This window comes from Musa acuminata, chromosome BXJ3-10 (genome assembly GCF_036884655.1).
Source record: "Musa acuminata AAA Group cultivar baxijiao chromosome BXJ3-10, Cavendish_Baxijiao_AAA, whole genome shotgun sequence".
In the NCBI taxonomy this organism is placed as follows: Eukaryota; Viridiplantae; Streptophyta; class Magnoliopsida; order Zingiberales; family Musaceae; genus Musa; species Musa acuminata.
In genome coordinates this window covers 23,814,492-23,830,035 of record NC_088358.1, presented here as the reverse complement: position 1 = coordinate 23,830,035, position 15,544 = coordinate 23,814,492, and the positions used below count along the sequence as shown (strand labels likewise).

General features: G+C 40.1%; 3 protein-coding genes across 9 annotated transcripts; 1 reads left to right on the top strand and 2 right to left on the bottom strand.

Moving 5' to 3' along the window:
* Window positions 1-401: 401 nt before the first annotated feature.
* LOC135650718 (ras-related protein RABA2a-like) lies at window positions 402-1,997 on the top strand. The gene is made up of 2 exons (XM_065170269.1): window positions 402-618; window positions 1,317-1,997. The coding sequence occupies exons 1-2, from the start codon at window positions 454-456 to the stop codon at window positions 1,803-1,805; spliced, it is 654 nt and encodes a 217-aa protein (XP_065026341.1). The 5' UTR covers window positions 402-453; the 3' UTR covers window positions 1,806-1,997.
* An 81-nt stretch (window positions 1,998-2,078) lies between these two features.
* On the bottom strand, window positions 2,079-9,735 carry LOC135650719 (GTP-binding protein YPTM1-like). Of its 5 annotated transcripts, none has more exons than XM_065170270.1 (7): window positions 9,519-9,718; window positions 9,332-9,404; window positions 9,134-9,181; window positions 3,848-3,919; window positions 3,192-3,347; window positions 2,666-2,769; window positions 2,079-2,360 (listed from the first exon to the last, which is right to left on the bottom strand). In XM_065170270.1, the coding sequence occupies exons 1-7, from the start codon at window positions 9,530-9,532 to the stop codon at window positions 2,264-2,266; spliced, it is 564 nt and encodes a 187-aa protein (XP_065026342.1). In that variant the 5' UTR covers window positions 9,533-9,718; the 3' UTR covers window positions 2,079-2,263. The 5 variants fall into 5 exon arrangements, with proteins under 5 accessions (XP_065026342.1, XP_065026343.1, XP_065026344.1 ...); XM_065170271.1 differs by having other exon boundaries at window positions 2,079-2,357; window positions 9,519-9,712; XM_065170272.1 differs by lacking the exon at window positions 9,134-9,181 and having other exon boundaries at window positions 9,519-9,735.
* A 2,446-nt stretch (window positions 9,736-12,181) lies between these two features.
* On the bottom strand, window positions 12,182-15,082 carry LOC104000754 (uncharacterized). Of its 3 annotated transcripts, XR_672871.3 has the most exons (6): window positions 14,661-15,082; window positions 13,661-13,775; window positions 13,498-13,579; window positions 12,900-12,951; window positions 12,594-12,723; window positions 12,182-12,413 (listed from the first exon to the last, which is right to left on the bottom strand). XR_672871.3 is itself a non-coding variant. In XM_009422878.3 (5 exons), exons 1-5 carry the CDS (start codon window positions 15,018-15,020, stop codon window positions 12,351-12,353), a joined length of 672 nt encoding a protein of 223 aa, XP_009421153.2. In that variant the 5' UTR covers window positions 15,021-15,081; the 3' UTR covers window positions 12,182-12,350. The 3 variants fall into 3 exon arrangements, 1 of the variants encoding a protein (XP_009421153.2); XR_010501667.1 differs by lacking the exon at window positions 12,594-12,723 and having other exon boundaries at window positions 13,407-13,579; XM_009422878.3 differs by lacking the exon at window positions 12,594-12,723 and having other exon boundaries at window positions 14,661-15,081.
* Between the last annotated feature and the right edge of the window lie 462 nt (window positions 15,083-15,544).

Sequence of the window (15,544 nt, the reverse complement as noted above, 5' to 3'; positions counted from 1 at the left end):
AAAAATTACTGCAACCCTCAAAATTAAATTGGATATCATTTTTAGTGCATGGAAATTAAAGTTTTTCGAAGTTAAATTCCTTGCAAATTCAAATAATATTCAAAATTAATTCATATTGGAAATTGTTTTGTAATATATTTTTTATCAGATATTTATAATCCGATCAAATGTTCAACACCTTTGATGTGATCGAATTATCTTCCCAACACCGTATTAATATTGATTGTAAATACAAATACAAAAATATTTTATCGCATTTTTGTTTGCTTTGATTTCAAAAAAGACAAAAAATGAACCGGACCGGAATCTGCGCTAAATTGGCCCGGTCCGAATTCCGTACGCGGTGAACCGCTAGTAAAACCTTACAGGGGGTATTTTGGGAAGGAGAGGATTATTGTTCGTCGATGACATTCCTGTGTGTCAACGAGAGTTCCACTACGAGGGAGACGATCGATGGCGAGGAGGGCGGAGGAGGAGTACGATTACCTGTTCAAGGTGGTGTTGATCGGGGATTCTGGGGTGGGGAAGTCGAACATCCTGTCCCGCTTCACTCGCAACGAGTTCTGCCTCGAGACCAAATCCACCCTCGGCGTCGAATTCGCCACCCGTACTCTCCAAGTCAGTCGTCAACGGGATCTCCTCCTCTGTCGTCCTTTACACCTCGACTGGGTTTACTCTTTTCCTGTTTCCTCGATCAGAGATTTGTTTGCGTCATATTTTCGCTGGAACTTCTTTTGCCTTGATGAACTCTCCTGTGATTTCCTCGACGAGGTCCCTCGATTTAAAGAAAAAGAGGCAGCTTAAAATTAGATTTTGTGTGGCTTGATATGTTTCTTCACGTTTCATTTGTTTCAGATGTACGATCTTATTTGATCACGAAAACTGCAACTGTTTGCTCTTCTTCGGGTGTTGCAGATACTTTCTAATTCAACCGTTTCACTCGATGTTGTCGATCGTCGTTGTTCCTTGGGCGGTGTGGAACATGGATTGGGAATTTGAAGTTCATCCGCTAAGCTCTCACGTATTTTCCCTCGAATGTTGTATCATCTATGGCGTGATTTGGTTGGGCATCTACTGGTGATTTCAATGCGAGATTTCTACTTGTTTTCTTCTAAGATTTTTGCAAGCACAAAGAATCCATGTGTCTCTATATAAATTCTTCTGAATTCTTACTCCAACGAGTGCACGATGAAGAGTATGAATGTCTGTCACAGGCAAAGGATCAGTATGCATCTTAGATGCCAATAATCTCTCCCTTTTTTTCTCTGTTCTCATTCATATGGAATCCTTTTCTCTTCGTGCTCTTCCTTTTCTAGGTAGAAGGCCGAATAATAAAAGCACAGATTTGGGACACAGCAGGCCAAGAGCGATACCGAGCAATAACTAGCGCCTACTACCGGGGAGCTCTCGGAGCAATCCTAGTGTTCGATGTGACCAAGCCGACGACTTTTGAGAACGCAAGCCGGTGGCTCAGGGAGCTTCGTGACCATGCTGACTCCAACATCGTGGTTATGCTTATTGGCAACAAGACCGACCTCGAGCACCTTCGAGCGGTGGACTCGGAGGAGGCCCAGAGCTTCGCTGAGAGAGAGGGGCTTTCGTTTCTTGAGACATCTGCCTTGGAGGCTACAAACGTGGAGAAGGCCTTCCGAGTTATCCTTGCTGAGATATATCGAGTCATCAGCAAGAAGAACATCTCTTCCGAGGCGCCTGCGCAAGGACCCGCAGGGGGTATGAGAGAAGGCAAGGCCATCACGATCGCAGCATCAGACTCCAGCACAAGCAGGCAATGTTGCTCAACGTAGTGGTATTATGCGCTCGGAGTTTCTACAGTCTGCTTTTGCTTGATGTAAATCCAGTTAGCTGCTTGCTAGAGTGATTTCCTTCTTGTTGTTGATGCTCAATATATTTGCTTTCAGTCTCTTTGTTACTACATGGATGGAATTGCTTGGTTTTCCATCATAACAGCAATCATAAAAGGTTTAAATGTGTGCCTATGAATGCTTTGATAGAATCTGCAGTGTGATCCTTGTGATGGAGGCATGGATTATCAAAATATAAACAGTAGGTAAGTAAGGTTCTGGCAATCTGTGTAATAAATAGATCACAGGCTAAGAAAGATGTGAGGTCATATATTTTGTAGACAGAACACAAGTCATTTAGGATCTTCCAACATTTAATATTGATGTATGCTTATTTAGTTGCTTGATTGTCCAAACTGATGTCACATTTCTTCCAAACAAGATGCACAGGTATAACAGGATTAACTGCAACAGCTGCTCTTCTGCTGAATAGGTTGGCCTTTCATCTGGACAGTGGTAGATGGTGCTCTCTGTGCACTGTGTTGGTTTCCCATTCTGCTATAGGAGTAACAGATATAAATGTTAGCTACTATGGACTAAATAGACTACTATTTGAGAATTGTATGAATTAAGAAACAGATGATGACATGGTATAAGAGTAAATGTTTGATATACTATATGGCATAAGAGTAAATACTTCCATGAATTTCTCCAAGAACATGACACTTCATGGTGTCATTTATATGTACAAGAATTAGAAAAGCTCGAATTATTAGCTCCAAAATTGTGATAAGACAAACAAGCCAACCAGAAGATGTGGAAAGGACTGCAGCAGTTAATAAAGATGAGTCAGTAGTTTTAACCTTTTCTTTATTTCAGCACACATGGTTAAGAAAGCCTTCTCCACATTGATTGAATCCTTTGCACTTGTCTCAATAAAAGGAATACAAAGTGAATCTGCAAATGCCTGCATTACATCATGTATTCAAATAAGGCATCCAGGGTTCAAACTTGTTGGCCATGTCATCGATCAATTTTTGCTGCCCCTTATGTTTATAAATCAATGCTGTCTTAACAATAATGATTTAAAGTTCTTTAACCCATAGGTCACCATCAGAATGTTTGAAGAAGAGAAATAAAACCGAAGTAGAAACTCCGCTACTCCGGTACATATATGGAATAATGGATCTCAGCTGAACTACACATACAAAATTCCAATTTCATTAATACTTGCTTATAAAGTCGCATTTTCTTTGTATCCTCTGTAAATATACTAGAAATGATTGTCATTTTCTGGTTTTGGTTTTTAACTTTTAGGCACTGCAACAGTATGATAGACCAAATTCAGAAGTAGAACACTTATTTGTTAAAAATAGTAGATATCATTACCTTTGCCTTCTCCATTTCCACAACTCTGTTCTCAACTAAATCACATTTGTTTCCAACAAGAAGCTTGCACACACTATCGTTAGCATATCTGTCAATCTCACTTAGCCACTGCCTGATATTGTCGAAACTTTCCATCTCTGTAATGTCATAAACAATCTGGAGGAAGCCTTAAGACATCAGATGTAAGTAAACCATTATCCCCAATGCATTTTAAAGATTAAGTGAAGAAATAAAATCTTCTTTAGATTAACCCAAGAAATTCGAAGTACCAATAGCCACTTCCTATGCGTTTTCAAGTTTGAGAGATTTCAAAGCCTGACAGATAATTCAGGTATCTTATTAAACCATCCCTAGCAGAAGCAAGTATCATAGTGCCCTATATTGGCAGCAAAAGGAAACAAGCAATGAACTTTCCACATGTTATGTGTGTGTTCTTTGCAATTCTAAACTAAAACTGCCTAACGGTGGCTTAATACTTGATTCCATGGCTAGGTTCTCTATGACAAGAAGAAAAACATGTGAAGGAAATTGAGTTAGTAAGAAGAATCTGATTATAAGTAGTCATTTAAGTATCTGAAGCAAACACAAACAAGGATAAAGACATGGCTACTACAACTTAACCAGAAAAGTAACTACTTAGGGGAAAAAACTCTTACAATGATGCCATGCGCTCCACGATAGTAACTGCTTGTTATGGTCCTGAACCGCTCCTGTCCTGCTGTGTCCCACTACAAGCAAACATGATTATTGCCTTAATTGAGCATTCTAGATTCCGATGCAAGTGGGCATATGATTTCTTCTATTGCTTCAAGTGATTCTAAATTAGAGAATGATCAAGGATGGGCTCATATCGACCGTTCACAAAATACTTCTGCTCATAATCTTGCCAATGCTGCAAGATCTCTTGTTCCTCCTCCATCAGAGGAGATAGCTTTACTTTCAGATATCTCTGATCCTGGGTGATTTTTAATAAAATTTTCGTTTTCAAAAAAAAATTAGAGAGTGATCACAGTTCAGCATAAACTAAAGTCAAAGCCATTAAAATACATGATTTAAAGTCTTCCTTTTAAATTTTGCTTCAAGGCCCACCTTGACCATATATATTAAATCATCACATGTAACAAATGCAATTTCTGCACTAGGTGAAAACATAAGAAGCATTATTAGTAATTCATGTGCTCAGAGATTACACTTCACTTCTGAGGTTCTAAGCTGATAAAGAAATCTTTATTTTCAGTTACCTCTTTAACCCATTCGTATTTTTAATGGTAACGATATTCATCAACATTTTTTATATTCATAACGGCGGAGGCCAATTTGAGAGAGAAAATAACTGCAGGTAGGTCAAGTTATAGTTGAAAATCCATGATACTTGAGCTACCTGCATTAGATTTTGGCTTCTCCAATGTCTACTAGAACTCATAGTTGTTGTGATGAATAATAAACACAACTGCAATGTCTCACTAGAGTGTATACATTTTCTGTAATAAGAACCACAAATTAAATCAGCCCTCTCATTAAATTGGAAGACAAAACTCGCCAAACGGAGTCTGTGTGCATAACAGGGTAAAGTAAATCATACGGTGCTCATAGGTTGCTTATATCTGCCACCAAGTATAACAATGCAAGAAATGGATATATAGTATAATGCAATTGCACTACAATCACAGCCCGACAAATCAGTGGCTTTCAGACTGCAATTACCCACCTAATCTATCAGTTATATCCAAATATAAGATGCATTAAAGTATCCAAAAAACCATGTCTCCAAGTCCTCCAACATCTTAAGATCACACACTATCATTACCAAACAGGCGAATTCAAGCGAAAAATGATCTAACTTCTCCGATCGAAAAAAAATGAAATTTTATTAAATGATTTCGATAAGACTCACAATTTGCAGCTTGACTGTTTTTCCATCCAGCTCCGCCGTACGAATTTTTGTTAGTTTGGCAAGTCCCATAGTCCCACATCGGGAAAATCAGACTTGTTGTCTCGTCTTGGAACTATAAATAAGGGCCTGAGCTTTGATGTTAGACACACCACGAGAAGTACCACAGACACCACAAGAAGTACAGCAGGCATCATAAGAAAACCTGCTTATGGTTTGAAGTCTTCTTGTTTAGGAAGCTGAAGGTGTTTTATGGCCTAGGAACATTTCCTAAGGCATTTGTAAGTGTCCCTCTTTTATAATAGTAATTTGCTCCTCTTTCTTCCGTGGATGTAGGTCAAAGTCATTTGATCGAACCACGTATATCTGGTGTTCTGGTGTTTTGTTTGTTCTTGTCGCTTTATTCTTTCCGCTTTATTGTCTTTGTTGTGTTGTCAAAATTATCCTTTGGTAAATTTCCTGGGGCTAGCTCTAACAAACTGGTATCAGAGCCTGGTTCTGGGATCTTTTGGCAACAATGACAATATCAAAGATCGTTGTCGAGAAATTCGACAGAAATGTCAACTTCGGCATGTGGCAACTCAAGATGGAGGCCATTCTGGTTCAAGACGGAGTTGATTTGGCACTTCAGGGTGCTGAGAACATTCCAGATGGTACGTCAAAGGAAGATCTTGCGGGTATGGATAAGAAGGCCCGATCCAGTATCATTCTAAATCTCTCTGACGAGGTTTTACGGGAGGTAGCTATGGAGACTATGGCTAAGAGCATGTGGGACAAACTTAAAGCCTTGTACATGAAGAGGACAGTGGAGAATCGTCTCTACTTGAAGCAGAGTCTGTATATGCTTCGGATGGTTGAAGGTACATCTATACTCTCGCATCTTGATAAGTTTGATTCTTTGGTTATGGATTTGGAGAATATAGATGCAAAAATTGATGATGAGGATAAGGCTTTGTTGCTCTTGTGTTCTCTTCCCCAATCTTTTAAGCATTTCCGTGATACTTTGATTTATGGAAAAGAAACAGTTTCGTATCAGGAAATTAAATCTGCACTAAAATCTAAGGAGCAAATAGACAGAGATATCACTGGGGAAAGTAGAAGAAATCAGGCTGAGGGTCTGGTTGTCAGGGATAAAATGGATAAAAGAGAATTTGACAGTAGTAGATCTAAATCTAGATCTAAATCCAGACATAGAAATTTGGAATGCAGATATTGTCATAAAATGGGGCACATTAAATCTGATTGCTTTAAATTGAAAAATAAATTAAAGCAAAAGGAAAAATTTGTTGAGAAAACTATTGAATCCGCTGAAGCTAGTGTAGCATCTGATGAGAATTTTGGAAATATTTTCTTTGCTACTGATGACAGGACAAAGTCTAAAAATGAATGGATTTTAGATTCAGGTTGTTCTTATCACATGTGTCCCAATAGGGATTTGTTTTTCACATATGAATCTTGTAATGGTGGAATTGTTTTGATGGGCAATAATGCCGCATGTGATGTTGTTGGTAGAGGAACAATCCGAATTAAAATGCATGATGGTATTGTGAGGACGCTCACTAATGTTAGACATGTTCCTGATTTGAAAAAGAATCTCATCTCTTTAGGCACCCTAGAGGCCCTTGGGTGTAAATACACAGCTGAAGGTGGAGTTATGAAAGTTTCTAGAAGTGCTCTTATTGTTATGAAAGCTTGTAGGTCTGGTAGCTTGTATATTCTGCAGGGAACTACTGTCACAGGTTCAGTTGCAGTTTCGTCATCATCATTGTCTGATTCTGACATCACCAAATTATGGCATATGCGTCATATAAGAGATATTCGACCACCACAAAGATATGCAAATTTGGTTGCATATGCTTTGTCTGTTGCAGAAGAGACAAGTGAAGTTGATGAGCCTACTTCCTACTCAGATGCAGTTTCTTGTGATAATTCCGCTAAGTGGTTGATTGCGATGAATGAAGAAATTGAGTCTCTCCATCGGAATAGAACTTGGGATCTTGTGAAGCCGCCTTCTGGTAAGAAAATTGTTGGATGCAAATGGGTCTTCAAAAGGAAGGAAGGTATTCTAGGGGTTGAAGATGCAAGGTACAAAGCACGGTTGGTTGCAAAGGGCTATAGTCAGGTACATGGTGTTGATTTTAATGACGTATTTTCACCTGTTGTTAAACATAGCTCTATTCGTGTTTTGCTTGCTTTAGTTGCCATGTATGATTTGGAATTGGAGCAACTTGATGTCAAGACAGCTTTCTTACATGGTGAACTTGAAGAACAAATTTATATGGAGCAACCTCATGGATTTGAAGTTGATGGTAAGGAAGACCATGTTTGCTTGTTAAAGAAATCTTTGTATGGATTGAAGCAGTCTCCAAGACAGTGGTATAAGAGGTTTGATTCTTTTATGTTGGGTCATGGTTACACGAGGAGCATGTATGATAGTTGTGTTTACTTCCGGAAGTTAACTGATGGCTCTTTTGTGTATTTGTTGCTTTATGTTGATGACATGCTTATTGCAGCTAAGAATTTGTCAGAAATTCACATTTTGAAAATACAACTGAGTAGTGAATTTGAAATGAAAGATTTGGGAGCAGCTAAAAAAATTCTTGGCATGGAGATCAAAAGAGATCGAGGAGTTGGAAAATTATTTCTGACTCAGAAAAATTACCTCAAGAAAATCTTGGAGAGGTTTGGCATGAAAAATGCTAAGCCAGTTAGTACTCCTCTTGCTAGCCATTTTCGGCTATCTGCTGCTCAGTCACCACAGTCAGTTGAAGAGGAAGAATATATGGTGAAAGTTCCATATTCTAGTGCCATCGGCAGTATTATGTATGCAATGGTTTGTACTCGTCCAGATATTTCACAAGCAGTCAGTGTGGTTAGTAGATATATGTCTCGCCCGGGTAAAACACATTGGCAGGCTGTGAAGTGGATTCTCAGATACTTGCAAGGGACTTCAGATGCTTGTTTGGAGTTTGGAAAAAATCGTGACACTTTGGTTGGTTTCGTCGACTCTGATTATGCTGCGGATCTTGATAAACGAAGATCTTTGACAGGCTATGTATTTTGCGTTGGCGGTTGTGCAGTTAATTGGAAAGCTTCCTTACAATCTGTCGTAGCTTTATCTACTACAGAGGCAGAATATATGGCAGTGACAGAGGCGATCAAAGAAGTTTTATGGTTAAGAGGATTGTTCAGCGAATTATGTCTGCATCAAAGTGTTATTACAATTTACTGTGATAGTCAAAGTGCTATTCATTTGACTAAAGACCAGATGTATCATGAGAGGACAAAACACATCGATGTGAAGTTTCATTTTATTCGGGATATCATTGCTGAAGGAAAAGTCCTTGTTCAGAAAATTCATACGAAGGACAATCCAGCTGATATGTTTACGAAGCCTCTTCCGGTTTACAAGTTCAAGCAGTGCTTGGACTTGGTTGGTGTTCATTGTTGGTGATTGCCCGTTGGGGCTTTTGTGAAGAAGGTGGAGCAAGTTTTGTTGGGACATGCCAAGGTGGAGATTTGTTAGTTTGGCAAGTCTCATAGTCCCACATCGGGAAAATCAGACTTGTTGTCTCGTCTTGGAACTATAAATAAGGGCCTGAGCTTTGATGTTAGACACACCACGAGAAGTACCACAGACACCACAAGAAGTACAGCAGGTATCATAAGAAAACCTGCTTATGGTTTGAAGTCTTCTTGTTTAGGAAGCTGAAGGTGTTTTATGGCCTAGGAACATTTCCTAAGGCATTTGTAAGTGTCCCTCTTTTATAATAGTAATTTGCTCCTCTTTCTTCCGTGGATGTAGGTCAAAGTCATTTGATCGAACCACGTATATCTGGTGTTCTGGTGTTTTGTTTGTTCTTGTCGCTTTATTCTTTCCGCTTTATTGTCTTTGTTGTGTTGTCAAAATTATCCTTTCGTAAATTTCCTGGGGCTAGCTCTAACAATTTTCTGCGACAAGATGATTGAACAAAAGAGCACGGAATCGATTACATTATGGAAAAATACAGATTTTGATGCAAGTTCCCCGGAAGATACACAAGACACTTACGAAATCAACACCAATGGTGCTGATGTAGCTATCAACGTACGAATCATCCTGAGAAGAAAAAACCCAAAGACCATCAGCATCGATAGAAACATATACGCACAGCAAGCTAGTAAACGAAAGGCCACATTTTTTTAGCATAAAAAGAGACCAACAAACCCTGGATTTAGAATGATAAGGAAACATCCAGGCTAAACTCACCGCGAATCTGAGGAGGAGGCAGGACTTCCCGACGGAGGAGTCTCCGATCAAGAGAAGCTTGAAGAGGTAATCACTACGGCGAAGCAGATGGCAACGATCCATCAGGAAATCCAAGAAAAACAAAAAACAATAGAATCGACGGAGGAGAACAATGGACGACCAAGAGATAGATGGATGGAGATCTTACTATTCATTACTCATACCGCCGGATTCCAGATAGGAACCAGCACTTCTTCTCCCGCGATCGACGGATGAGTAGAGTTCCGAAGCGATGGAGTAGGAAGGAGGGGGGAAAGGAACCGGTAGCAGAGAAGCCGATCAAAAGGGTCTTGACTTTATCCTTCGAACGCGTCTTCCTACTTGCTTTTGGCCCACCGGAATCGTACATCTGCTCTTTTGGTTGCGTCCCACGTTGACCAGCTTCCTCTTGCTGGGTGTAACACCGAGCTTTTACGGAGAGAAGGCAAAAAAAGAATGCAAATCGACACTGACGTGCCAGAATTTACTGACGAAAGTTTGTCAACGGTTGACTAAAGTCAAAAGTTCTAGTTGACATTGTGTTCTTCGGGTTCTCGTAATCGTTGGGTAAGTCCATTTTAATTCTTATAATTTTGAACATAATTTTTTTTAATTTTTTTGATTTACTTATATCTAAAATATTTTTATATTTTTAAAATATATTATATAAATTTTTCGAGTTAATAAACATTAAAGTCTGTTTTTATGATATGTTGATTCGTAATTTAAGTTAAAAAAAATAAAGACTTCTATCGAGAAAATGTCATTGTAGAAGCAACTAATAGTAGTAGCACCGAGCTGTTGCTATCTAGTAGCGCATCATACGTATATAACATTTCTCACATTGACGACGAGTTTAGGAGCTTCCGATGCTTGGTTAGGCAATAGCGTTTTGGTGCTATTGCTGATGATCGCATCCATGATGACATCTTTTTTCGTTATTGATAGAGGTATCAATTTTTTTTAAACTTAAATTATACGTATCATTATATTAATGATTTATTATGAGTTAACACACTGTGTAAACAAACTCTAACGTATATTAACTTAGACTTATATATTATATTTTTTTTAAATATATAAGTTATTTTAGATATCAATAAATCATAGAGATTTAAGAGGTTTATAATCAAAATCATAGAAACTAAAAACCTTAACCTCCTTGTCATTTTTATGCTACCAATAAATCGAACCATGTTAAACTATTCCACCGGATATATAGCTTTTGGATTAAAAGAACTCATGCATGCAGCAGCTCTAGCGTTCTCTTGATCTTTGTGACACCGAGTCAAAAGGGCAATTAGGTTGTTGGAGTAGCCTAACAGGAGATTCAAGGAATGCATGATCCCTCCTTCAATATTGTCGATGGAACGGTAAGAGAACGTCCCGTTCACATCTTTAAGCACTTCCCGCTCCCACACACAGCCTCTCCTCGGTTTCCCAGCGAACAGTGTGCGTGTCAAAGACCGAGGGATCAACTTGAAGCAATGCGCTTCAAACTCTACCTTATTGTGGGGTTTAAGCTGCTGCTGCTACTGTTCATGGCCTTTGGCAAAGGAGTGGCAGCTCAGGTGGAGGAGGCAACCAACTCCACCGGCTCTCCGTGGCTGCTGGTACCAGCCATGGATATGTTGGAGCGCCCGCGGCCTTTCGAGCTGATAGAAATAATAGAAGATAAGAACAAATATTGAATGAAGCTAGGCAAGTTCTCTTCTCGCTGTCAATTTATCATTGGAGTGACAAATCTTTCCCCCTAGGCGAACGGTAACTGTCTTCTCCATTGCCACTCTGCGCCAACATCCGTTCCCTTCCGCTACGGCATCTCTAGTGCTACGCTCATCAGCACTGCCCCACATTTCTTCCTCGTTGTAGTTATTTTCCTTCCTCTTCTGCTACAGCTTCCTCCTCTGTTGTAGTTTCCTCCTTTGCTGTAGTAGCATCACTGTAACATTGCTGTAGATTTCTTCTCTACCGTCGCAGCCATCGTAATCACAACCACGACCAATGTTGTTGAGAAAAACGAAGCTTTGCTCTTACCTTCGACCAACGACCGTCGCTGAAAAAAGTGAAGCTTCACCCTTCGGCCAGCGACCAACGTCGTTGCATTCCTAAGAGGCTCCGTGGTCAATTCTCATCTTCCTCACCGCGGTAGTTTCCTGCCTCTACCAAGAGAATGAACGAAACACCTGTGTCATCACAGCAACAGCAATTGCATCGATTGGTATCCTTGTTAGGAACATCATCTTGCGGGAGCATGATAGAAGATAAGATTAAATAAGTGAGGAAACATGTTAATGTATCAAAGCGTCTTCAACTATTCAATAAAACCATTCATTCAATATTTGAAGAATCTGCTGCAGGAACTAGTGCGTCGACACCGGCGCCGACGTCAACAACTGCGGTCTCTGCGGCATCCGCTGCCCGTTCCGACGATGGTGCTGCAATGGCTTGTGCATCGACGTCATGGCAAACCCACTGCGGCAACCGGTGCCAGCCTGGCCACCGTTGCCGGTACGGCCTGTGTGACTATGCCGCCACTCCCACCTCCCACCTCTGCCGCCGTTTCGTTGCCCGTACCCACCGAACCACCGTAAAACACCGTCATCCGTTGGTGCTTCGGCCGGAGCCTCGGCGTAGTGGAGATGCTCAGTCATTCATTTATACGATGACCGTGTCACATACTATGGTGATCAGCTGATACAGTATAAATCATTTGACGCCTTTCAATTTTTTTGGAGACGGTGTTGCTAAAACAATATTGTGGTAGATTACGAGAATGCAATTGCTGAACAGATGTCCATAACATTGAAAGGTAGTGATTGATTCCTCGGATAAAAAGTCAATTAAACTTCCTTGTTATAATCAAGTGAATCTAAGAAACATGCCTGTGCATAACATATGCTAAGAGTTTTAAATACATGGAGCACAAGGGACTATATTCAGATACACATTCTACATACATTTGTATTTTACATATCCAGGGTGAAAGAGGAGACTTCTATCAGAGCCAATCAGCAAGTTGTGGAAATTGCTGAAGTATCCATGATACTCCCTGGATAATTACCTGCATGATGATATAGACAATGAGAATTTGTTAAAGGTATGATGAAAAAAGAACCATGTCATAGAAAATCCAAGGATTTCACTTGACTTATTCATGGATTAACTGGTTCAGTCCACAGCTTAAATTTCAGGCAATATGCAAAATGGAGCACTGGCAAGAATCTAAAGGTTCACCATCCACCTTTATCCCTGCCTCATGCTCCACCATAGTAGTGTTACTATGGAGTAAAGTGTTAGAACATATTTTGGTGGCTGGCCAGCACAACTGGCAACAGACCTCTTTTCTTTTGTTTCATCTGGACCATGAAAACCTATAAAAAAGGGAGAGGCTGATGACAGATTAACACGATGCAACTATCATATTCTAGTTATAAAAGCTAACAGTTCATTCTGGCGCAATTCAACTAATGCATGAAATAAATTAATACTCTGCAATACTGAGAGAGTTCAAGCAAAAATTCATAATGTATGATGCATATGCCCATACCAATGCTGAATCCCCAGGCTTGACAGCAGGCTCCACACAATCTCTCCCATAGCTGTATTTAGAATAAAAAAGAAGCAATTGGTCAGAGAACATGACAAATTATAAGCAGACATCCATGAGTGATGATTCAATATCATGAAAATATCATATCATCCAACTTTTATTAGTTGCCACAGTGTGTATGTTACAAATATTAGGTAGTCAGAAACTATGATCAAGCCATTAAGGACAAAATAGTCGGTCCATAATTCTTAGTTATGACCATGCAGTCTTACTGAAAAGGACGTACACTATCTGTCTCTGCATTAGTCTGACAGATAGCAAAGGGGAAAAACAGAAAATACTTGTAATAGTGTATCTCAAAAAGGAGACTGAAGCATTATAAAAGAATGCATAAGGCAATTTGTTAAGCAATAGCTGTTGCCTTGGATATGTATGTTATATTCAATTTGCATCATATCTTACTTCTAGCTTCTCATACATTGATGTTATGAACCATGAAGATACCTAATTTGAGTGCACCTTCCTGTTGAAGCTTACTTCTAGCTTCTCATATCCTACTTTCAAGCATAACTGATTCTTACAGAAAGGGACGTACACTATCTGTCTCTTGCCCTCCCGAAACTGCAAACTGTAGAAGCTGCACCCTTTGCTAAATGGGAAAGGCCTGCCCCGCCATTCTGCACGTGTGACAAATTCACTTAACATAGTATATGATGCTTCCCAAACTTCTTCAGTTACAAACGCTAACTATGACGTACCCAAGTGCCATGTAACTCCAACAGCCGATGAATCTTCGTTAGATATGTCATCGATAACAAACTGAAGGTCAGCACTGACCGATTCTGTGAACTTTTTGAAGAAGTCGAGAATAGCCTGTATCATTATACTGATATATATCAGAAATTTACAATAAATAAGTATCGATAATCCAACCTAATTAGAGTTCACATATCTAAATCTGCATATGCAATGTAAACCTTTTAACACAACATGAGCACAATATTTCTAACAGACATTAAAAATTTTAAATTAATTGCTTAATATTTAACCAAAACTCTAAAAGACATGAAAAATTAAGTACAAACATCGAAGCAACATGCTTTAATATGACATTGCACCACAATTGAATAAACTGTAGAAAGGTGGGGAAGAAAGTAGCAAGGAGTTGTAAGCATGCTCAAAAAGAATTAAGGAAGCCCTGCAGGCAAGAGGAACTTGTGTAAGATAGTCCATAAAATGTTGAGAAACAGCTACCACAACATAGAGAATGCATTAGATATCACAAGGAATGCAATCACAACAAAAGTCAACCTCAAAAGAAAAATTAGCTTCCACCCCTAACTATCTAGGGTTTTTGTTAACTTCCTCAGGAAATCAAGGCATTAATAAGTACAAAACTTTGGCCCATTACAATAAAGTGGTCAATTAAAACAAACGAGTACCGAGAGGCTAATAGAAAGCACGGCCCTTTTGATTTTGCAAGAATATGAAAAAGGGCATCTTAGCCATCTAATAGAAAACAAAGAATGAAACAGAGGAAAAATAGAAGAGATGGATTAGATAAAATATTTCTAGGGGGAAAAAACTAAAGAAGAAAATGTAGAGTGTTGCTAGATAAAAACAGGAATCAGATTCCTTCATATGATATCTCATGGAATAAAGATGCCCTCATGTAAATTAAAGATGTGTTTCACCATGTCATGCAAAAGCCTACAGATTGAAGGTTAATTTCACCATGTCTAACAATTCTCGCCTTACCTTGCGTCCAACAAAAGGTCGGGGAAAGACCAGATCCTCGTAGACACAATCCTCTGAGATCAGCGGCTCCACGGCTGAAAGATCCCGGCGATTAATCCCGTCGTAGAACTCCCTCACCACATCGGCCGCCGTCGAGACTTTCACAAGAGCATCCTCGGTGGTCTGCACCTCGGCAGCAGCCCGTATGATTGGGGCCGTCGCCGGGGCTCGCGAAATCCTCCAACCCGATCGAAATAGGGGACCGGCCGAAGACGGAGGAGTGGTGGAGGGTCCTCTTCGCCCCACTTTGGAAACCCTAGCTAGGTTATTTACGGGAATTAGTGTCGGAATGGCTCCGAAATGGAGCGCGGTGGCGACCATCTTCGAGCGACAAACTTCCCACCGGTATGCACCGATGAACAACACATGCCCTCTTCTCGGCGATGCCTTACACACCTAAATTATTTTAATTATTTAAAATTATAATATATAAAATTAAGAACGATTTTTCGAAAAAAGAAATCTTTTTTTTTTTATAGATTTTTCCTCAAGATTCCGTCCGGTTCAGTCCGTGTGGCTCGGTCCGTCACAACCGGTTCGTGTGGCCCAACCCGCATGATTTATTCCGTGAGGCAAAATTAGACTGCTCGATTACTACCGTTCTCAAACGACTTCCCGCCAAGAACAGCAGAGAACGCGTCATACGGGTTGACCGAGTCTCCGACATGGGCTCTGCGGGAGGCCGGGGTCAACGGTCCTCCCATGTCGTCATGCCTCGATGAGGCAGCTTCCGATGGCCATGCCATACTCTCCTCCGCACATTTCGTCTTCTGGAAACCCAAGTCCTCGCCGATCCGAAGCAGATTCTTCGTGCCGAGCCGTAGAAACGCTCCTCCGCAGTAGCA

Excerpts from the sequence above, each read along its gene's own strand:
- LOC135650718 (XM_065170269.1), top strand. The coding sequence starts at position 454 with ATGGCGAGGAGGGCGGAGGAGGAGTACGATTACCTGTTCAAGGTGGTG. Across the intron at positions 619-1,316 it reads TCGCCACCCGTACTCTCCAA|GTAGAAGGCCGAATAATAAA; the intron begins GTCAGTCGTCAA and ends TTCCTTTTCTAG.
- LOC135650719 (XM_065170270.1), bottom strand. Across the intron at positions 9,182-9,331 it reads GCCTCCTCCTCAGATTCGCG|GATGATTCGTACGTTGATAG; the intron begins GTGAGTTTAGCC and ends TTTTCTTCTCAG. Across the intron at positions 2,770-3,191 it reads TGGAAATGGAGAAGGCAAAG|GCATTTGCAGATTCACTTTG; the intron begins GTAATGATATCT and ends GATGTAATGCAG.
- LOC104000754 (XM_009422878.3), bottom strand. The coding sequence starts at position 15,020 with ATGGTCGCCACCGCGCTCCATTTCGGAGCCATTCCGACACTAATTCCC. Across the intron at positions 12,952-13,497 it reads GAGGGCAAGAGACAGATAGT|CTATGGGAGAGATTGTGTGG; the intron begins GTACGTCCCTTT and ends TTCTAAATACAG. Across the intron at positions 12,414-12,899 it reads AGCCTGGGGATTCAGCATTG|GTAATTATCCAGGGAGTATC; the intron begins GTATGGGCATAT and ends ATCATCATGCAG.